At 41.7% G+C, this 23,720-nt stretch overlaps 1 protein-coding gene and 1 pseudogene across 1 annotated transcript; one reads left to right on the top strand and one right to left on the bottom strand.

Moving 5' to 3' along the window:
* Window positions 1-7,852: 7,852 nt before the first annotated feature.
* On the bottom strand, window positions 7,853-8,622 carry LOC115161493 (gamma-crystallin M1-like; annotated as a pseudogene).
* A 9,455-nt stretch (window positions 8,623-18,077) lies between these two features.
* LOC115160923 (gamma-crystallin M3) lies at window positions 18,078-19,371 on the top strand. Its single transcript, XM_029711453.1, has 3 exons — window positions 18,078-18,150; window positions 18,607-18,849; window positions 18,980-19,371. The coding sequence occupies exons 1-3, from the start codon at window positions 18,139-18,141 to the stop codon at window positions 19,277-19,279; spliced, it is 555 nt and encodes a 184-aa protein (XP_029567313.1). The 5' UTR covers window positions 18,078-18,138; the 3' UTR covers window positions 19,280-19,371.
* Window positions 19,372-23,720: the final 4,349 nt, after the last annotated feature.

The following is a 23,720-nucleotide window of genomic DNA, read 5'->3' as shown; positions in this document are numbered from 1 at the left end:
CTATCAGTCAGCTAACCACTGCTAGCGGTCATCAGCTAACCATTAGCTCGGAAAGCTCTCGCCAGTTCGTACAACACGTTTCAAACCAGAGCATACCGGACCTATTTTTCTCTCCATATCCCCGGATTCCTACCGCAAAATCTGAACCTTTTCATCTGGATCATCGCAGCTAGCTAATAATATGCCCAAGGATCCCAACAGGATCCCAATCCGTCCCCTGAAGGCCCATTCTGCTAATCGCGGCCTGCTAGCTATCTAGAGCATATTGGACTGTTAGCTGATCCATCGGCCAGTTTCTTGGACCACTATACCCATTTTGCCAATTGGACTTGGACCCCTCTGCCACTTGGAACCCTACTAATTCCATGACTGGTCTATCGACGTCACGAGGAGGCAAAAACAGACTTTCCCCCATCGCGACATCCTTCTAAGGCCCTTTTTCTAGCTTGCTAGCCCGGGCCTGCTAACTGTCTGAATCGCCGTGTCCCCAGCCAGCCCAACCACTATCTGGACCCATATGATCACTTGGCTATGCATGCCTCTCCCTAATATCAATATGTCTTATCCATTACTGTCCTGGTTAGTGATTACTGTCTTATTTCACTGTAGAGCCTCTAGCCCTGCTCAATATACCTTAACCAACCATGTTGTTCCACCTCCCACATATGCGATGACATCACCTGGTTTAAACGTCTCTATAGACTATATCTCTCTCATCATTACTCAATGCCTAGGTTTACCTCCAATGTACTCTCTTCCTACCATACCTTTGTCTGTACATTATGCCTTGAATCTATGCTATTGTGCCCAGAAACCTGCTCCCTTTTCTCTCTGTTTCGAACGTGCTAGACGGACAGTTATTATAGCCTTTAGCCGTACCCTTATCCTACTTCTCCTCTGTTCCTCTGGTGATGTAGAGGTTAACCCAGGACCTGCAGTGCCTAGCTCCACTCCTACTCCCCACATGCTCTCATTTGTTGACTTCTGTAACCGTGAAAGCCTTGGTTTCATGCATGTTAACATTAGAAGCCTACTCCCTAAGTTTGCTTTATTCACTGCTTTAGCACATTATGCCAACCCGGATGTCTTAGCCATGTCTGAATCCTGGCTTAGGAAAACCACCAAAACCCCAGAAATTTCCATCCCTAACTATAACATTTTCCGCCAAGATAGAACTGCCAAAGGGGGTGGTGTTGCAATCTACTGCAAAGATAGAACTCTGCAGGCTATCTTACTATCCAGGTCTGTACCAAAACAATTCAAGCTTCTACTTCTAAAAATTCACCTTTCCAGAAACAAGTCTCTCACCGTTGCCGCTTGCTATAGACCACCCTCTGCCCCCAGCTGTGCCCTGGACACCATATGTGAATTGATTGCCCCCCATCTATCTTCTGAGCTCGTGCTGCTAGGTGACCTAAACTGGGACATGCTTAACACCCCGGCCATCCTACAATCTAAGCTTGATGCACTCAATCTCACACAAATTAAACCCCAAATCCGTAAACATGGGCACCCTCATAGATATCATCCCAACTAACTCGCCCTCCAAATACACCTCTGCTGTTTTCAACCAAGATCTCAGCGATCACTGCCTCATTGCCTGCATCCGTAATGGGTCTGTGGTCAACCGACCACCCCTCATCACTGTCAAACGCTCCCTAAAACACTTCAGCGAACAGGCCTTTCTAATCGACCTGGCCGGGGTATCCTGGAATGACATTGACCTCGTCCCGTCAGTAGAGGATGCCTGGTTACTCTTTAAAAGTGCCTTCTTCACCATCTTAAATAAGCATGCTCCATTCAAAAAATTTAGAACCCGGAATAGATATAGCCCTTGGTTCACTCCAGACCTGTCTGCCCTTGACCAGCACAAAACCATCCTGTGGCGTTCTGCATTAGCATCGAATAGCCCCCGTGATATGCAACTTTTCAGGGAAGTTAAGAACCAATATACACAGGCAGTTAGGAAAGCTAAGGCTTTTTTTTTCAAACAGAAATTTGCATCCTGTAGTACAAACTCAAAAAAGTTCTGGGACACTGTAAAGTCCATGGAGAATAAGAGCACCTCCTCCCAGCTGCCCACTGCACTGAGGCTAGGAAACACTGTCACTACCGATAAATCCACAATAATTGAGAATTTCAATAAGCATCTTTCTACGGCTGGCCATGCTTTCCACCTCGCTACCCCTACCCCGGTCAACAGCCCTGCGCTCCCCACAGCAACTCACCCAAACCTCCCCCACTTCTCCTTCACCCAAATCCAGATAGCAGATGTTCTGAAAGAGCTGCAAAATCTGGACCCCTACAAATCAGCCGGGCTAGACAATCTGGACCCTCTCTTTCTAAAATTATCTGCCGAAATTGTTGCAACCCCTATTACTAGCCTGTTCAACCTCTCTTTCGTATCGTCTGAGATTCCCATAGATTCTAAAGCTGCCGCGGTCAACCCCCTCTTCAAAGGGGGAGACACTCTAGACCCAAACTGCTACAGACCTATATCTATTATACTCTGCCTATCTAAAGTCTTTGAAAGCCAAGTTAACAAACAAATCACTGACCATTTCGAATCCCACCGTACCTTCTCCGCTGTGCAATTCGGTTTCCGAGCTGGTCACAGGTGCACCTCAGCCACGCTCAAGGTCCTAAACGATATCATAACCGCCATTGATAAGGGACATTACTGTGCAGCCATCTTCATCAACCTGGCCAAGGCTTTCGACCGTATTCTTATCGGCAGACTCAACGGCCTTGGTTTCTCAAATGACTGCCTCGCCTGGTTCACCAACTACTTCTCAGATAGAGTCCAGTGTGTCAAATCCGAGGGCCTGTTGTCCGGACCTCTGGCAGTCTTTATGGGGGTGACACTGGGTTCAATTCTCAGGCCGACTCTCTTCTCTGTATATATCAACAATGTCGCTCTTGCTGTGGGTGATTCCCTGATCCACCTCTACGCAGACGACACCATTCTGTATACATCTGGCCCATCTTTGGACACTGTTAACAAACCTTTAAACGAGCTTCAATTCCATACAACACTCTTTCCGTGGCCTCCAACTGCTCTTAAACGCAAGTAAAACTAAATGCATGCTTTTCAACCGATCGCTGCCTGCACCCGCCCGCCCGACTAGCATCACTACTCCAGATGGTTCTGACTTAGAATATGTGGACAACTACAAATGCCTAGCTGTCTGGCTAGACTGTAAAATCTCCTTCCAGACTCATATTAAACATCTCCAATCCAAAATTAAATCTTGTTCTCAACTGGCCTACCTGGTTAAATAAAGGTGAAAACATCAAACTATAAAATAACACATGGAATCATGTAGTAACCAAAAAAGTTTTAAACAAATCAAAATATATTTTAGATTTTAGATTCTTTAAAGTACCATAATTTCCGGACTATAAGCCGCTACTTTTTTCCCAGGCTTTGAACCTCGCGGCTTAAACAATGACGTGGCTAATATATGGATTTTTCCCACTTTCAAATTTTAAAAAATTAAATAAATAAAAAACACATTCTGTGACGTGCTCAGTTTTTTGGCGGCATGAAGCTTTCATTAGACCAATGAAAGTGCCGAACGGGTTAAGGTCAAACAACTTTTTTGTTTACTGTTTAGATTAAATCAAGCGCGCTCAAACTTCCCATCATTCTGATTACGGTAGTCATTTTGTCACCCTCATCATGGCAAAGACACGGAGAAATGCATATGATGCAGCTTTCAAGTTGAAGGCGATTGATCTGGCTGTTGGAAAAGGAAATAGAGCTGCTGCACGGGAGCTTGGTCTAGAGCAATGACTTTCTTGGTAGGCTACTGTTTACTGCAAATGTTTTATTTTTTGTTACAAGCCGTGTTTTGTTAAAGCCTATTTATATTTGTTATAAGCCGTGTTTCGTTAAAGCCTATTTATTTTTGTTACAAGCTGTGTTTCGTTAAAGCCTATTTATTTTTGTTACAAGCCGTGTTTCGTTAAAGCCTGTGTAAAGTTAATTTGTTTCAATGTACCAGTAGGCACCTGCGGCTTATAGCCACCCTTGGTCTTGATGACAGCTTGCACATTGCTTTTCCAACAATCTTGAAGGAGTTCCCACATATGCTGAGCACTTGTTGGCTGCTTTTCCTTCACTCTGCGGTCCAACTCATCCCAAACCATGTCAGTTGGGTTGAGGTCGGGTGATTGTGGAGGCCAGGTCATCTGATGCAGCACTCCATAGTAGTGGTTTCTTTGCAGCAATTCGACCATGAAGGGCTGATTCACACAGTCTCCTCTGAACAGTTGATGTTGAGATGTGTCTGTTACTTGAACTCTGTGAAGCATTTACTTGGGCTGCAATTTCGAGGGCTGGTAACTCTAATGAACTTATCCTCTGCAGCAGAGATAACTCTGGGTCTTCCTTTCCTGTGGTGATCCTCATGAGAGCCAGTCATCATAGCGCTTGATGGTTTTTGCGACTGCACTTGAAGAAACTTTCAAAGTTATTGACATTTTCCTGATTGTCTTAAAGTACTGATTGGCTGTCGTTTTTGTGCTGCTTATTTGAGCTGTTCTTCCCATAATATGGACTTGGTCTTTTACCAAATAGGGCTATCTTCTGTATGCCACCCCTACCTTGTCACAACACAAGTGATTGGCTCAAATGTATTAGGAAGGAAAGAAATTCCACAAAATAACTTTTAACAAGGCACACCTGTTAATTGAAATGCATTCCAGGTGACTGCCTCATGAAGCTGGTTTAGAGAATGCCAAGAGTGTGCAAAGCTGTCATCAAGACAAAATACAATTAAAAAAAAACCTTGAATGACAGGTACTTTCGAAGCCTTGTGGACCTAAACTTGCTACTCTGGTACAGCTTACCATGCGGTAGCAGAGAGAACAAATCAAATGTATTTATATAGCCCTTCTTACATCAGCTGATATCTCAAAGTGCTGTACAGAAACCCAGCCTAAAACCCCAAACAGCAAGCAATGCAGGTGTAGAAGCACGGTGGCTAGGAAAAACTCCCTAGAAAGGCCAGAACCTAGGAAGAAACCTAGAGAAGAACCAGGCTATGAGGGGTGGCCAGTCCTATTCTGGCTGGGCCGGGTGGAGATTATAACAGCACATGGCCAAGATATTGAAATGTTCATAAATGACCAGCATGGTCAAATAATAATAATCATAGTAGTTGTCGAGGGAGCAACAAGTCAGTAACACAAGAGTAAGTGTCAGTTGGCTTTTTCATAGCCGATCTTTGAGAGTATCTCTACCGCTCCTGCTGTCTCTAGAGAGTTGAAAACAGCAGGTCTGGGACAGGTAGCACGTCCGGTGAATAGGTCAGGGTTCCAGCAGGTCTGGGACAGCAGGGTCTGGGACAGGTAGCACGTCCGGTGAACAGGTCAGGGTTCCATAGCTGCAGGCAGAACAGTTGGAACTGGAGCAGCAGCACTGCCAGGTGAACTGGGGACAGCAAGGAGTTTATGGGTTCTAGTCAGGATTCTAGCAGCCGTATTTTGCACTAACTGAAGTTTAATTAGTGCTTTATCCGGGTAGCCGGAAAGTAGAGCATTGCAGTAGTCCAACCTAGAAGTAACAAAGGCATGGATTACTTTTTCTGCGTCATTTTTGGAAAGAAAGTTTCTGATTTTTGCAATGTTACGTAGATGGAAGAAAGCTGTCCTTGAAACAGTCTTGATATGTTCTTCAAAAGAGAGATCAGGGTCCAGAGTAACGTCGAGGTCCTTCACAGTTTTATTTGAGACGACTGTACAACCATCCAGATAAATTGTCAGATTCAACAGAAGATCTCTTTGTTTCTTGGGACCTAGAACAAGCATCGCTGTTTTTTCCAAGTTTAAGAGTAGATAGTTTGCAGCCATCCACTTCCTTATGTCTAAGACACAGGCTTCTAGCGAGGGCAATTTTGGAGCTTCACCATGTTTCATTGAAATGTACAGCTGTGTGTCATCCGCATAGCAGTGAAATTTAACATTATGTTTTCGAATGACATCCCCAAGAGGTAAAATATATAGTGAAAACAATAGTGGTCCTAAAACGGAACCTTGAGGAACACCGAAATTTACAGTTGATTTGTTAGAGGACAAACCATTCACAGAAACAAACTGATATCTTTCCGACAGATAAGACCTAAACCAGGCCAGAACTTGTCCATGTAGACCAATTTGGGTTTCCAATCTCTCCAAAAGAATGTGGTGATCGATGGTATCAAAAGCACCCCAGTCTATGACTAGGGTGGCTGGAGTCTTTGACAATTTTAAAGGAGTCATTGACAATTTTTAGGGCCTTCCTCTGACACCGCCTGGTATAGAGGTCCTGGATGGTAGGAAGCTTGGCCCCGGGGGAATAGGTTTTGCCGTGCCCTCTTCACGACTGTCTTGGTGTGCTTGGACCATGTTAGTTTGTTGGTGATGTGGACGCCAAGGAGCTCTCAATCGGCTCCACTACAGCCCAGTCGATGAGAATGGGGGCGTGCTCGGTCCTCCTTTTCCTGTAGTCCATGATCATCTCCTTTGTCTTGATCACGTTGAGGGGGAGGTTGTTGTCCTTGCACCACATGGTCAGATCTCTGACCTCCTCCCTATAGGCTGTCTCATCATTGTCGGTGATCAATGGTAGCACTGTTGTGTCATCAGCAAACTTAATGATGGTGTTGGAGTCGTGCCTGGCTGTGCAGTCATGAGTGAACAGGGAGTACAGGAGGGGACTGAGCATGCACCTCTGAGGGACCCCCGTGTTGAGGATCAGCGTGGCGGATGTGTTGTTATCTACCCTTGCCATCTGGGGGTGGCCCGTCAGGAAGTCCAAGATCCAGTTGCAGAGGGAGGTGTTTAGTCTCAGGGCCCTTAGCTTAGTGATGAGCTATGAGGGCACTATGGTGTTGAACGCTGAGCTGTAGTCAATAAGTAGCATTTTTGTAAAGTAACTTACATGATGAAAAAGTGTAGTATAACGGTGACTTAGCAATAAATTTAAATAACATTTCATTCACATTCAGATTACGTATCACTGCTTGAATAAGCATTGGATCAAAATAAGAATTTTAAGATCCCTTTCTTCCACGTCAAATAGGTAAAGAGTTTTAGATGTACAGGTTTATTGTTGCTCCCTCATGTGACCAAATAGCATGAAAAGTAGTTACTTATGGACAGTCGATTTTCTGAGAGCACAGCTCTTTAAAGGAGAAAAATACCTATGCAAATGCTGTAGCTCCTATTAAATAGGTGTACATACATTTAAAGTTATTTTTTTCTTATTTTTAAATTACATAAATAATTAAAAATAAACTGTTGACTCTGATTATTAGACTATACACTTACCCTTCAAGAAACAAGTAGAAAGGGGTAATGTTTCCAAGGCTTAGTATATGTAGGGAAAATAATAAGGGTTCAGTAACTAAACCTTGCGGAACACCAAAAGTTGAATTTGGTGTTCTGCAATGTTCAGTGCTTTGAACCTTACTATTCTCTCTGCCATCCCTTGGAAACAATAACCCATAAACATGGAATGCCATTTCATTGCTATGCAAATGAACACACAAATCTACTTGTCAATAAAATCTGATGATACTTGTAAGACATACTTTTAGCACAAGCTACAGCTAGTATTGCACTTTTAAGTTTACAGTTTTATATTGTATTATCAACATATTTTTTAAAACATAGTATTTGAAGGCAATGGTGCTTGGACGTCTAATGGCTGTTTTTATTTGCACAGATCACCACTGTATAGTATGTCTTATGATATAATATATTATAAAATGAAAGTGATATTTCAGACTGAAGAAGGTGTGTGTAATGAGTAAGACATACTGGTAGATACCATTTAAAAAAATGTTTTTATTGACAATCAGATGATTTAGCACATGTCAGTGATACGCCTCATGCTCATGAACCTCATGCCTTTGACACCCATGCCCATCTCCCTAAAGCTCCTGTACTCTCCGGGCCTCATGTACATCATTCTGCCTCTGAAGTGGGGCTGCTCAAACATCAACCAGGGGCCATCCATGACCTGGGCAGACTGGCAATCGGACATGCGGTAACGATCCTGGATGGAGTCACAATCGTCCATCAGCTCCATGTTCTGACCTCCAAAGTTCTCCTTCTCGTAGATTTTCATTCTGTAGGAGCCTCTGTGCTGTTGGTGGAGAATTTAAAACAATTTGTATTCATTCCAAGTTCTGACATTTTAAGAACCCTACTTTGTAATTTAAAGGAAGAAATGCTCTCTTTTCCTTACCATGGGGATGATACGGCTGGATCTGATGCAGTCACTCTGGCTCATGCCCATTAGGCGCTGGTTGTCAGGGTACTCTCCTCTTCTGACCAGCATCTGGTGTCACATGAAGTTGGAGCGCTCGTAGACCATGAAGCAACCCTGCAGGAGTTGCACCTGCTCAGGTGGGAGGACATGTCAGGGCAGTCCTGGCTGGTCTCATAGGAACGACCCTGGAAGTTCTTGTCCTCGTAGAAGATGATCTGCATGACAAGTTGTAAGAATGTTATACAACACCTATTGCAGCAGTAAGGTACAGTGAACACATATGTAAAGCACTCATTTAGTTAGAATGATTAAGAAAATTGTTTAAAATGCACCTACCCTGCCCATGGTCATTAAGGCTGTTGTTTTTTTTAAGCTTGACTATAAATGCTATTGGCTCCCTTGCCCTTTTATACCTTGTTAGACGTCCGCAGCATATGTGACCACATTGTGTTGAATTCCTGAGTCATCACCATGAAATGTACTGTAAACGAAATAGGTTCAATATAATTACTTTTAGTGGTACTTGCATAATGTTTTAATGAATTAGTATAATGTAGTAAATGAAACATGTCAATTACTTATGGCTTTGATGATCATGGAACGTTAACTGTGTTTTATAATTCAAAACAATATGTACATGACCTAGAAGTAGAGATGGAGGTGCCAACTACAAAAGAAAACAGCGGTTCACTAGAACACTGAGTATGGGTCTGCCACTCTCTTTGTTACGTTGCGGGAACTTACTCTGTGATACCTGTGGTTGCAATCTCTGACACCTGTTGCTAAGGTTTTCAATGTTTGACCACAGAAAATGCACACAATTGTGATTATAACTTCATTTTTGGTACTACATTGAAATCTTTATACTTAAAACCGACCTAAAACCATCATTCAAAAAGGCTTGCAGTCATTCATACTGTATGTTGAAGTGTCTCAGCTAGGACTAGGTACAAGAAGCCTTAGTCTAAGCTAGATCACTTGGAGTCAACAGTAATGTGTGGACTTCACTCAGAAGTAAATGCAAGCATTATGTACTCATTACGTAAATCTATTTAGTTCAAGAGACTGAGTTATTGTATTTCCTAAAATACCATCAACATAAGCAAGGTTCGGAAGCCTTTGAGAAAGAATTTAAGGAAGTTTGTTTGGTATACAAGCCTCCCCTAGTGCCCTTTTTGGCGACAAAGGATTTCTCAATACTATTCAATTATTCTATTCAATTCTATTTTGTGTTGTGCCTTTCTGCAAATATACGTGCCTTTGGAAAGTATTCAGAACCCTTGACGTTTCAAATAAAATCATATCGTATTTGTCACATGCACCGAATACAACAGTGAAATGCTTACTTACAAGCCCTTAACCAACAATGCAGATTTAAGAAAATACCTAAAAAAAAGGTAAGAGATAAGAAAAACAAATAATTACAGAATTTAAGAGCAGCAGTAAATAACAATAGTGGGGCTATATACAGGGGGTACCGGTACAGAGTCAATGTGTCAATGTGCGGGGGCACAGGTGTCAAATAAATTGTGGTAATTATTTACAGTTGAAGTCGGAAGTTTACATACACCTTAGCAAAATACATTTAAACTCAGTTTTTCACAATTCCTGACATTTAATCCTAGTAACAATGACCTGTTTTAGGTCAGTTAGGATTACCACTTTATTTGAAGAACGTGAAATGTCAGAATAATAGTAAAGAGAATGATTTATTTCAGAACATGCTTTTTCAGTTCTGCCCACAAATTTTCTATAGGATTGAGGTCAGAGCTTTGTGATGGCCACTCCAATACCTTGACTTTGTTATGCTTAAGCCATTTTGCCACAACTTAGGAAGTATGCTTGGGGTCAATGTCCATTTGGAAGACCCATTTGCGACTTAGCTTTAACTTCCTGACTGATGTCTTGAGATGTTGCTTCAACATATCCACATACCTCTCCTCCTCATGATGCCATCTATTTTTGTGAAGTGCACCAGTCCCTCCTGCAGCAAACCACCCCCACAACATGATGCTGCCACCCGTGTGCTTCACGGTTGGGATGGTGTTCTTTGGCTTGCAAGCCTCCCCCTTTTTCCTCCAAACGTAACGATGGTCATTATGGCCAAACAGTTCTAATTTTGTTTCATCAGACCAGACACATTTCCACAAAAAGTACGATCTTTGTCCCCATGTGCAGTTGCAAACCGTAATCTTGCTTTTTTATGGCGGTTTTGGAGCAGTGGCTTCTTCCTTCCTGAGCGGACTTTCAGGTTATGTCAATATAGGACTCGTTTTACTGTGGATATAGATACTTTTGAACCTGTTTCCTCCAGCATCTTCACAAGGTCCTTTGCTGTTGTTCTGGGATTGATTTGCACTTTTCGCACCAAAGTACGTTCATCTCTAGGAGACAGAACGCGTCTCCTTCCTTAGCGGTATGATGGCTGCGTGGTCCCATGGTGTTTATACTTGCGTACTATTGTTTGTACAGATGATCGTGGTAACTTCAGGCGTTTGGAAATTGCTCCCAAGGATGAACCAGTCTTGTGGAGGTCTACAATTTTGCCTGATTTCCTTTGATTTTCCCATGATGTCAAGCAAACACATTACTTGTGTCATGCACAAAGTAGATGTCCTAACCGACTTGCCAAACTATAGTTTCTTAACAAGAAATTTGTGTAGTGGTTGAAAAACTAGTTTTAATGACTACAACCAAAGTGTATGTAAACTTCCGACTTCGACTGTACATGCAGGTAGGGTTATTAAAGTAGCTATGCATAGATATTAACAGAGAGTAGCAGCAGCGTATGGGGAGGGGGGGTACAAATAATCCGGGTAGCCATTTGATTAGCTTTTCAGGAGTCTTATGTCTTAGGGGTAGAAGCTGTTAAGAAGCCTCTTGGACCTAGACTTGGCGCTCCGGTACCGTTTGCCGTGCGGTAGCAGAGAGAACAGTCTATGACTAGGGTGGCTGGAGTTTTTGTCAATTCTTAGGGCCTTCCTCAGACACCGCCTGGTGTAGAGGTCCTGGATGGCAGGAAGCTTGGCCCCGGTGAGGTACTGGGGCATACGCGCTACCCTCTGCAGTGCCTTGCGGTCGGAGGCCAAGCAGTTGCCATAGCAGGCAGTGATGCAACCTGTCAGAATGCTCTCGATGATGCAGCTGTAAACCTTTTGAGGTTCTGTGGACCCATGCCAAATCTTTTCAGTTTTCTGAGGGGGAATAGGTTTTGTCGTGGCCTCTTTACAACTGTCGTTTTCAAAATGTTGTTACGTTACAGCCTTATTCTAAAATATCAAATAAATACACATCTTTAGCAATGTACACACAATACCCAATAATGACAAAGCAAAAACAGGCTTTTAGACATTGTTGCTGATTTATTAAAAATAAAAAACAGAAATATTGTATTTACATAAGTAATCAGACCCTTTGCTATGAGACTCAAAATTGAGCTCAGGTGCATCCTGTTTCTATTGATCATCCTTGAGATGTTTTGTACAACTTGATTGGAGTCCACCTGTGGTAAACTAGATTGGTTTGACATGATTTGGAAAGACACACACCTGTCTATATAAGGTCCCACAATTGACAGTGCATGTCAGAGCAAAAACCAAGCCATGAGGTTGAAGGAATTGTGCGTAGAGCTCCGAGACAGGATTGTGCCGAAGGCACAGATCTGGGGAAGGGTACCAGAACATTTATGCAGCATTGAAGGTCCCCAAAAACACAGTGGCCTCCATCATTCTTGAATGGAAGAAGTTTGGAACCACCAAGACACTTCCTAGAGCTGGCCGCCCATCCAAACTGAGCCATCGGGGGAGAAAGGCCTTGGTCAGGGAGGTGACCAAGAACCCAATGGTCACTCTGACAGAGCTCTAGAGTTCCTCTGTGGAGATCGGAGAACCTTCCAGAAGGACAACCATCTCTGCAGCACTTCACCAATCAGGCCTTTATTGTAGTGGCCAGACAGAAGCCACTAATCAGTAAAAGGCACATTACAGCCTCAGACCATGAGAAAGACTCTCTCTCTTACAGACTCTCAGACCATGAGAAACAAGATTCTCTGGTCTGATGAAACCAAGATTGAACTCTTTGGCCTGAATGCCAAGCTTTACATCTGGAGGAAACCTGACACCATCCCTAGGATGAAGCATGGTGGTGGCATCATCATGCTGTGGGGATGTTTTTCAGCAGCAGGGTGTGGGAGACTAGTCAGGAGTGAGGGAAAGATGAACGGAGCAAAGTAGAGACATTTTTGATGAAAACCTGCAGAGAAAAGGGAAGGGGTCTGAATTCTTTCCGAATGCCTTCAGAAAATATTCATACCCCTTGACTTATTCCACATGTTGTTGTGTTACAGCCTAAATTCAAAATGGATAAAATAGATTTTTGTTCTCACCCATCTACACACAATACCCCATAATGAGAAAGTGAAAACATGTTTTTAGAAATCTTTGCAAATGTATTGAAAAGTAAATACAGAAATATCTTATTTACGTATGTATTCAAACTAGGTGTGTTCACTCAAATGTCTGTATTTTTTCAATCACATTACTCAATAACATTGTTTTTATTAGGTACAGTGCCTTCAGAAAGTACTTTTTCAACATTTTGTTGTGTTACAGCCTGAATTTAAAATTGATTACATTTAGATTTTGTGTCACTGGCCTACACACAATACCCCATAATGTAAAAGTGGAATTATGTTGTTAGGAATGTTTACAAATTCAGAACAAAATTGAAGCCTAAATACGTTCAGGAGTAAAGATTTGCTTAACAAGTGACATAATAAGTTGCATGGTCTCACTCTGTGTGAAATAATAATGTTTAACATGATTTTCGAATGACTACCTTATCTCTATACCCACATCTGTAAGGTCCCTCAGTCGAGCAGTGAAAAAAACAACGACATTGAATATCCTTTGGAGCATGGTGAACTTAATAATAACACTTTGGATGGTGTGTCAATACACCCAGTCACTACGAAGGCACAGGCATCCTACCTAACTCAGTTGCCAGAGAGGAAGGAAACCGCACAAGGGTTTCACCATGAGACCAATGTGACTTTAAAACAGTTACAGAGTTTGATAGCTATGATAGGAGAAAACTGAGGATGGATCAACAACATTTTACTCCACAATTCTTACCTAATTGACAGAGTTAAAAGAAGGAAGCCTGTACAGAATAAAAATATTCCAAAACATGCATCCTGTTTGCAAGAAGGCACTCAAGTAATACTGCAAATAAATTGACAAAGCAATGAACTTCTTGTCCTGAATACAAAGTGTTCTGTTTGGGGTAAATCCAATAAAACACATTACTGAGTACCACTCACCTTATTTTCAAGTATAATGATGGCTGCATCATGCTATGGGTATGCTTGTAATCGTTAAGGACTGAGGAGTTTTTCAACGTAAAAAATAAAAGGAATGGCACTAAGCACAGGCAAAATCCTAGAGGAAAACCTGGTTAAGTTTGCTTTCCACCAGACATTGGGAGATTAAATTCACCTTTCAGTAGGACAATAACCTAAAACAGAAGGCAAAATATACACTGGAGTTTTAACTTAAATTGTCTTGAAAATCTTTGGCAAGACTTGAAAATGGCTGATCAACAACTGACTTGACAGAGCTTGAAGAATTTTTAATATAATAATTATGTGCAAATATTGTACAATCGAGATGTGTAAAGCTCTTAGGGAGTTACCCAGAAAGACTCACAGCTGTAATCGCTGCCAAAGGTGATTCTAAGGTGTCAATACTTATGTAAATGAGATGTTTCTGTAGTTCAGTATTATTTATAAAAAAAACGAATACATTTAATCCATTTTGAATTCAGGCTGTAACACAACAAAATGTGGAATAAGTCAAGGGAATTCCACATAAATACTCTCTGAAGGCACTGTATAATCGTGTATAAATCATGAAAAACAGATTATGCATGTACGCTGTTTACTTAAATGAATGTTCAACAAACAATTTATATTTGTCATGTGTTGCCGACTAGGACAGTTGAGGTCAGACACATTTGTGTGGCATTTTTCAAACATTTTGCTTCATCTTACTTCACTCCTACACTACTTTCACAGAGAGTATCTGTTGAAAGAAGTGGAACCTTTGCTTTTCAGGTAACTGGTGTAGTTGAAGAGTTTATCCCAAAACTGTATATCCACAAATTTTTCAAATTTGTGTTTTTTCACACAAAATGATTGCTTATGGATGTGTGTAAAATGTATGTGTAAAATATTACTTTTCTCAGATTTTTCTATTCATTGATTTAAGGTGTGTATTAAAATGTGTTTTTTGCAAAATGCTATACAGTGCCTTTGAAGAGTATTCAGACCCCTTGATTTTTCCACATTTTGCTACGTTACAGCCTTATTCTAAAATGTATTAAATTGTTTTTTTCCCCTCGTCAATCTACACACAATACCCCATATTGACAAAGCCAAAAAATATATATATATTTTTTCAAATGTATAAAAAATGTAAAACTGAAATATCACATTTACATAATGCTGCTGTAACAGTACTCTTCTTGCGTTGTGTACAATCAATCATCGACACGAACTCCAACTTGTAACACCAGTCATGGAGCTTTATTCTGATAGGAACAGCACAAAATTGCACGTCATGCAATGCACGGCTCACCATCCGACTCTGCACTCACGCGCTGTACAAAATATCCAACCCCCCCACCAGACACAGTAAGTTGCTAGCTAGTATTAGCTGGAATTCTCTACAACAAAATGCACAACCAATATTCACCAAAAACCGCTGCATCTTATGTGTGATGTTCGAATAACATTTACAAACAAATTGATATAAATTGTACATTTAAATCATCACTTGGGAGTATAAAAATCACTTTTGACGTACAGTGCTTTGCAACCAACAACTTACCGCTGGTTTGGTGCTTGTTCACTGGGACGATTCTAACTGAAACATCCTCCCTCGTAAGCAAGCTACGCAAACCAGTCAATAAGATGCCATGTTGAAGAGGTGAAGGCAAGACAAAAATAAAACCAAAAACCCATTGGCTTAACAATAAAGTGGCAAGGGGAATCACCAATATAACCCTGTTACACTGCCACCACCATGCTTTACCGTAGGGATGGTGCCAGTTTTCCTCCAGACGTGACGTTTGGCATTCAGGCCAAAGAGTTTAATCTTGGTTTCATCAGACCAGAGAATCTTGTTTCTCATGGTTCGAGAGTCCTTTAGGTGCCATTTTGCAAACTCCAAGCGGGCTGTCATGTACAGTTTACTGAGGAGTGGCTTCTGTATGGCCACTCTACCATAAAGGCCTGATTGGTGGAGTGCTGCAGAGATGGTTGTTTTTCTGGAAGGTTCACCCTGGGACTGTAGATGTCATTGGTACCAGTGGCACAATAGAATACTAGAACAATAACTATTGATCAAGTGGACTTTGCATGTGAAATGATGTGAAATATTGTGATTAATATATCTGTATAAAGCACTGTAATGCTTTAACTGAAGGCAGATTGCTCCTACGTGATAGAGTTATCCAAATGGTCTTGTGTCCTTTCCGTCATCCTGTGAACCCTGTATATTATGTACATTATAAAAAAGTACATCATAAAAAATATAATATTACAATATTTGTACATGTATTCAAACATCAGATTCCCAGTTTTTAACTAGTAACTATGAAGATTTTTATTTCACTTTCATCACCTGTCCACTAATGGCAAGGAATAATTTTGGTATGTACATGGTAGATATAGGCAGGTATAATTGCAGTGGACATTAGGTACATAATATGTACTTTTATTAAGTACATAATGTACCTACACTGCAGTTAAACCATATAGTTTTGTAGGCCAAACCGTTCGGACACCAGAGACAATTTTGTGTGAGAAGACTGATTTTGGGATGTTTCATGGTCTGACAAATCCCACTCTAACTCTGTTAACTTTCACCGCAGATGCAGAAGTGCGACATTGGCGGATGTGGTGGATTTGAGACACATCCAATGCAAGAACAGATATCTCTAGCTTAAACTGACAGATTTTTGTCGGGATTGTTTTATTATGCTAATTAGATTACCGCTGGGGCGAGAACATCAACCTTAGGGAGTTAAACAGCATGATCATTACCAAGGTGTACCTTGTGCTGGGGACAATAAAACGCCACATTCAAATGTGCAGTTTTGGCACACAACACAATGCCACAGATGTCTCCATTTTTTAGGGAGCATGCAATTAGCATGCTAACTGCAGGAATGTCCACCAGAGCTGTTGCCAGAGAATTGAATGTTCATTTCTCTAGCATAAGCCGTATGGTAGATAATTTGGCAGTACGTCCAACCGGCCTCACAACTGCAGACCATGTGTAATCAGGCCAGCCCAGGACCTAGCTTCTTCACCTGTGGGATCGTCTGAGACCAGCCACCCGGACAGCTGATGAAATTGTGGAATTGCTCAACTGAAGAGTTTCTGCACAAACTGTCAGAAACCATCGCAAGGAAGCTCATCTGTGCGCTTGTCATCCTACCAAGGGTCTTGACCTGACTGCAGTTCAGCGTCGTAACCGACTTCAGTGGGCAAATGCTCACCTTCGATGGCCACTGGCACGCTGTAGAAGGGTGCTCTTCGCGGATGAATCCCGCTTTCAACAGTACCGGGCAGATGGCAGACAATGTGAATGATGCCGTGTGGGCGAGTGGTTTGCTGATGTCAACGTTGTGAACTGAGTGCTCCATGGTGGCGGTGAGGTTATGGTATGGGCAGGCATAAGCTATGGACAATGAAAACATTTTATTTTAATCGATGGCAATTTGAATGCACAGAGATACAGAGATGAGATCCTAAGGCCCATTGTTGTGCCATTCATTTGCCGCCATCTCCTCATGTTTCAGCATGATTATGCATGGCCCCATGTTGCAAGGGTCTGTACACAATTCCTGGAAGCTGAAAATGGCCCAGTTCTTCCATGGCCTGCATACCCTCCAGACATGTCACCCATTGAGCATGTTTGGGATGCTCTGGATCAACGTGTACCACAGCGTGTTCCAGTTCCTGACAATATCCAGCAACTTCGCACAGCCATTGAGGAGGGGTGGGACAACATTCCACAGGCCACGAATCAACAGCCTGATCAACTCTTTGCGAAGGAGTTGTGTCGTGCTGCATGAGGCAAATGGTGGTCACACCAGATACTGACTGTTTTTTTTATCCACGACACTACCATTTTTTATGGTATCTGTGACCAACAGATGCATATCTGTATTCCCAGTCATGTGAAATCTATAGATTAGGGCCTAATTTATTTATTTCAATTGACTGATTTCCTTATATGAACTGTAACTCTGTAAAATCTTTGAAGTTGTTTCATGTTGCATTTGTATTTTTTTCAGTGTATAATAATCTTTAGGAGAACCAATCCTTTTGCCAGCTATCTTTTTGAGAAAATAAAGTATTACTTCTTAAACAAAATCTCCTTCTCTGAGTATAAAATAATATAATTAAATTTTTTGGGGAGCATACAATATAGCTCAGTATTTTAATTATTTATTTGATACAGTCTTTTTTGCTCATTCATATCAAGGGTGACAATAATTTTAGACCTGAATGTATGACAATGTATTTTACGTATACATGCAGGATGTTCAGAAGCTTCTGTTTTACTCTTTATGTGTAGAACACAATATGGCTACACATGCATCTGTGACAGGAAAGCATACAGAGACAGATAATAACCATTTAAAGTCCACACTGAGCAGTAGGCCCCTATGCTGTGTTGCTGTGTCAGGACTTTACACAATGAGAGAGGCCACAGATTCTTTTGGTTTTGGTCAGGTATAAAGGTAAGGGTTAAAACAGACAGGAATTCAGTGCAGACACAGTGCAGTCCTGAAGAACAAACATCATCATGATGGGCAAGGTAGGCAAATTAAAATATTTTGCCCTCGGTTTCTTTTATCTACATTGCATACCTTATGTGATAGACTATTTGACATCTACAACAATTTCATAATGTCAGAAAGAGTTTCAGGTAAAATGTAGTTCAATGCAGATGTAGTTCAATATCATAGCTCAGTAGTGCATTATCAATTCTAGCTCCTCTGCTCTTTATGACAGTATTACTGACAAAATGTTTCTCATTCAAAGTTGTTGATTATTTGGGGCGGCAGGTAGCCTAGTGGTTAGAGCTTTGGGCCAGTAACCGAAAGTTTGGTGGATTGAATCCCCGAGCTGACGAGGTAAAAATCTGTTGGTCTGCCCCTAAACAAGGCAGTTAACCCACTGTTCCTAGGCTGTCATTGTAAATAAGAATGTGTTTTTAACTGACTTGCCTAGTTAAATTAAAAAACCTTTTTTTAATCATTTAAATCCCCAGATCATCTTCTACGAGGACAGGAACTTCCAGGGTCGTTCCTATGAGACCAGCTCCGATTGCCCTGAGCTGACCTCCTACCTGAGCAGGTGCCACTCCTGCAGGGTGGAGAGCGGCAACTTCATGGTATACGATCGCCCCAACTTCATGGGAAACCAGTACTTCATGAGAAGGGGAGAGTACTCAGACTACATGAGCATGATGGGAATGAATGAGTGCATCAGGTCCTGCCGCATGATCCCCATGGTAGGTTGACAATTTATATATCTAGTCTTTGAAAATAATGCTTTAATGCTAGTGTTCTCCTACAACATGAGTTTGTTGATTATTTCACAAATCAATTAAGTAACCCTATACTGTACATTCCTCCTAACAGCACTGTGGAAACTTCAGGATGAGGATCTACGAGAGGGAGAACTTCGGAGGTCAGATGCACGAGATGATGGACGACTGTGACTCCATCCAGGAGCGTTACCGCATGTCTGACTGCCAGTCCTGCAACGTGACGGACGGCCACTGGCTGATGTATGAGCAGCCCCACTTCAGAGGCAGGCAGATGTACATGAGGCCTGGAGAGTACAGGAACTTCAGGGATATGGGCATGGGAATGGGAGGCATGAGCGGTGGCATGAGGTTCATGAGCATGAGACGTATCATGGACAACATGTCTATGTAAATGCTCCAACGTTGTATGAAAAATGTATTTCTGATTAGTCTCTGTGGGACTATTCATGGAAGGGAAAACAATAAAACTCTGAGTTTCAGTGATTTGTTATGAGAGACAGTATATTTATTTTAATTTAAATGCCACATACAATGTTTAAACATCAGGGTAATCTACTACAAAACACTACAAAATATATTGTTATACAAAAAAATCTATATAATACATAAAAATAAGAAGAAAATAGAATGAAAAAGGAGGATTTTTGTGATTTTTTTTAAAGGCATACATTTTTCTTAAAATGACTTATTCAAGTATCTGCAATATGGTTGCTTAACCTACATTTACAGCAAAAATGGAGGTAAATTGTATTCACATCGACAGAGTTACACCTACAGTATAACAATTGTTTCTTAATTTTTACATAAATTCAACATAAATTCATATTTAATGCTAGCTAGTTTCATCACCATACGATAGTTGCTTAGGTTGCTTTTACCAAAATAGTTGTATGGTCAAGTGCTATAGGAAGGCACAAGGACTACCTTAACATAAACAGAAAGTATGCAAACATACTTGCAAGTTGGCTCTATTCAGAATGCAGGGCTGTCAAAGTTAATGTGCTAATGAATGCAAATAATTAGAAGTTTAAAGTATCCTAAAAAGTTTAACACAGTTAATCACGTTTCCTTATTTTGATTGTCACATATCCCCACCACTCAAATACATGGATTAGACAGCTCTGAGAAACTATGTAATGGAACATTGTACTTTACTGAAACTGCAGTCGTTTCATATATGTGACATGTTCTTAGATGAAAATAAAAAATATGTACTGTTTTACTGAAATAACCAACAACAATTAAATCGTGGCATGATGGCTATTCTAGAAGTGATGTGTTGATTCTAGAAGGGATGATGACATCAGAACTGTTGAGCAGGTACACTACACAATCTTGTTCTTTTTAGTCATATCCATTTGCATGTTCTTTTTAATGTCAGTTAAAAGAACAAGTGGTTAGACTAGCAGGGTTGGAATTGGGAGGGGACACATGGGAGTGGGAGTTCCGAAAAGTGGGAGTTCCAGTCTCTTTATTGTTTGTTACTGGCTGATGAGAAACTGTCAAACAATCTCACTGTAAAAATATAAGCCTTTTCAAATTTGAAAGATTTGTTTCCAGACTTACATAAAATGTTGGGTTGTATGAACTTGTATATTATAATGTTACAAATCTTCCGTTACCTTTTTTTCCAACTCAACTTGATTTACTGATTTGATACTTTTGACATCATTTTAAGTAAGCATTTTATAAACTCAGCAAAAAAATGAAACGTCCTCCCACTGTCAACTGCGTTTATTTTCAGCAAACTTAACATGTGCAAATATTTGTATGAACATAACAAGATTCAACAACTGAGACATAAACTGAACAAGTTCCACAGACATGTCACTAACAGAAATGGAATAATGTGTCCCTGAACAAAGGGGGGGTCAAAATCAAAAGTAACAGTCAGTATCTGGTGTGGCCACCAGCTGCATTAAGTAATGCAGTGCATCTCCTCCTCATGGACTGCACAAAATTTGCCAGTTCTTGTTGTGAGATGTTACCCCACTCTTCCACCAAGGCACCTGCAAGTTCCCGGACATTTCTGGGGGGAATGGCCCTAGCCCTCACCCTCCGATCCAACAGGTCCCAGACATGCTCAATGGGATTGAGATCCAGGCACTTCGCTGGCCATGGCAGAACACTGACATTCCTGTCTTGCAGAAAATCACGCACAAAACGAACAGTATGGCTGGTGGCATTGTCATGCTGGAGGGTCATGTCAGGATGAGCCAGCAGGAAGGGTACCACATGAGGGAGGAGGATGTCTTCCCTGTAACGCACAGCGTTGAGATTATCTGCAATGACAACAAGCTCAGTCCGATGATACTGTGACACACCGCCCCAGACCATGACGGACCCTCCACCTCCAAATCAATCCCGCTCCAGAGTACAGGCGTCGGTGTAACGCTCATTCCTTCAACGATAAACGCGAATCCGACCATCACTCCTGGTAAAACAAAACCGCAACTCGTCAGTGAAGAGCACTTTTTGCCAGTCCTGTCTGGTCCAGCGACGGTGGGTTTGTGTCCATAGGCGACGTTGTTGCCGGTGATGTCTGGTGAGGACTTGCCTTACAACAGGCTTACAAGCCCTAAGTCCAGCTTCTCTCAGCCTATTGCGGACAGTCTGAGCACCGATGGAGGGATTGTGCGTTCCTGGTGTAACTCGGGCTGTTGTTGTTGCCATCCTGTACCTGTCCCGCAGGTGTGATGTTCGGATGTACCGATCCTGTGCAAATCAAATCAAATTGATTTATAAAGCCCTTCTTACATCAGCTGATATCTCAAAGTGCTGTACAGAAACCCAGCCTAAAACCCCAAACAGCAAGCAATGCAGGTGTAGAAGTACGGTGGCTAGGAAAAACTCCCTAGAAAGGCCAGAACCTAGGAAGAAACCTTGAGAGGAACCAGGCTATGAGGGGTGGCCAGTCCTCTTCTGGCTGTACCGGGTGGAGATGATAACATAACATGGCCAAGATGTTCAATGTTCATAAATGACCAGCAGGGTCAAATAATAATAATCACAGTAGTTGTCGAGGGTGCAACAGGTCACCACCTCAGGAGTAAATGTCAGTTGGCTTTTCATAGCCGATCTGTGCAGCTGTTGGTACACGTGGTCTGCCACTGTGAGGACGATCAGCTGTCAGTCTTATCTTCCTGTAGCTCTGTCTTAGGCGTCTCACAGTACTGACAATGCAATTTATTGCCCTGGCCACATCTGCAGTCCTCATGCCTCCTTGCAGCATGCCTAAGGCACGTTCACGCAGATGAGCAGGGACCCTGGGCATCTTTCTTTTGGTGTTTTTCAGAGTCAGTAGAAAGGTCTCTTTAGTGTCCTAAGTTTTCAGAACTGTGACCTTAATTGCCTACCGTCTGTAAGCTGTTAGTGTCTTAACGACGGTTCCACAGGTGCGTGTTCATTCATTGTTAATGGTTAATTGAACAAGCATGGCAATTTAATCGATTTCAATTTGAATGCACAAAGAAACCATGATGATATGCTGAGGCCCATTGTTGTGCCATTCATCAGCCGCCATCTCCTCATGTTTCCGCATGATAATGCACAGCCCCATGTCGCAAGGACCTGTACACAATCCCTGGAAGCTGAAATGGCCCAGTTCTTCCGTGGCCTGCATACTTACCAGTCATGTAATCCATTGACCATGTTTGGGATGTTCTGGATCACCGTGTACCACAGCGTGTTCCAGTTCCCGCCAATTTCCAGCAACTTCGCACAGCCATTGAAGAGGAGTGGGACAACATATCACAGGCCCCAATCAACAGGAGATGTGTCACACTGCCCCAATCAACAGGAGATGTGTCACAGATCACAGGCCCCAATCAACAGGAGATGTGTCACACTGCATGAGGCAAATGGTGGTCACACCAGATACTAAAAGGTTTTCTGACCCACGCCACTACTATTTTTTTAAGGTATCTGTGACCAACAGATGCATATCTGTATTCCCAGTCATGTGAAATCCATAGATTAGGGCCTAATGTCACGCCCTGGCCATAGAGAGGTTTTTGTTCTCTATTTTGGTTAGGCCAGGGTGTGACTAGGGTGGGCATTCTATGTCCTTTTTTCTATGTTTTTGTATTTCTTTTGTTTTGGCCTGGTATGGCTCTCAATCAGGGACAGCTGTACATCGTTGTCGCTGATTGGGAGCCATACTTAGGCAGCCTTTTTTCCTTTGGGGTTTTGTGGGTAGTTGTTTTCTGTCTTGTGTGTTCACCTGGCAGAACTGTTGGCTTTCGTTTTCTTGTTTTATTTAAGTGTCATTAAAGTTAATATGAGCACTTACCACGCTGCATCTTGGTCCCCTCTGCCAGATGATCGTTACACCTAATGAATTTATTTCAATTGACTGATTTCCTTATATGAACTGTAACTCAGTAAAATCATTTAAATTGTTGCATGTTGCATTCATATTTTTGTTCAGTATAGTACAGAAGTAAAAACCTGAAAAGTAATTGAAATGGACATTTCTGCAAGCCAGTGACAAGGAATTTCAAAGTCAAGGAGCAGGTGTGACTCAAGATGTTACAGTATATTAACCCATAGAACATAAGTCATATTCATTGAAGACATACAGTACCAAAAAATAAATATTACATTCACTGTAAACCATTTTTTTTGTGTTGTATTTCAACTTAAAAGATTAGTTTATCCCACTGACTTAAAATGTAAAGTTGCATGACCTTGTATAATACAAATACTGTATTGCCTAATTGTATTAACTCAACTTGAGTTGACAACATAACATTCGATGACTTTGGGGCAACTCATATTTTAGAGTTACCCTGCTGCCTTAAAATCAAGTTGTGTTAACAAAACTATCAGGC

Source organism: Salmo trutta, chromosome 24 (assembly GCF_901001165.1).
Source record: "Salmo trutta chromosome 24, fSalTru1.1, whole genome shotgun sequence".
Taxonomy (NCBI): Eukaryota; Metazoa; Chordata; class Actinopteri; order Salmoniformes; family Salmonidae; genus Salmo; species Salmo trutta.
This window is presented reverse-complemented; position numbering and strand designations above follow the sequence as displayed.

Bases quoted from the DNA above. Each gene is read 5' to 3' on its own strand.
- LOC115160923 (XM_029711453.1), top strand. The intron at 18,850-18,979 runs GTAGGTTGACAA...TCCTCCTAACAG, and splicing joins CCTGCCGCATGATCCCCATG to CACTGTGGAAACTTCAGGAT.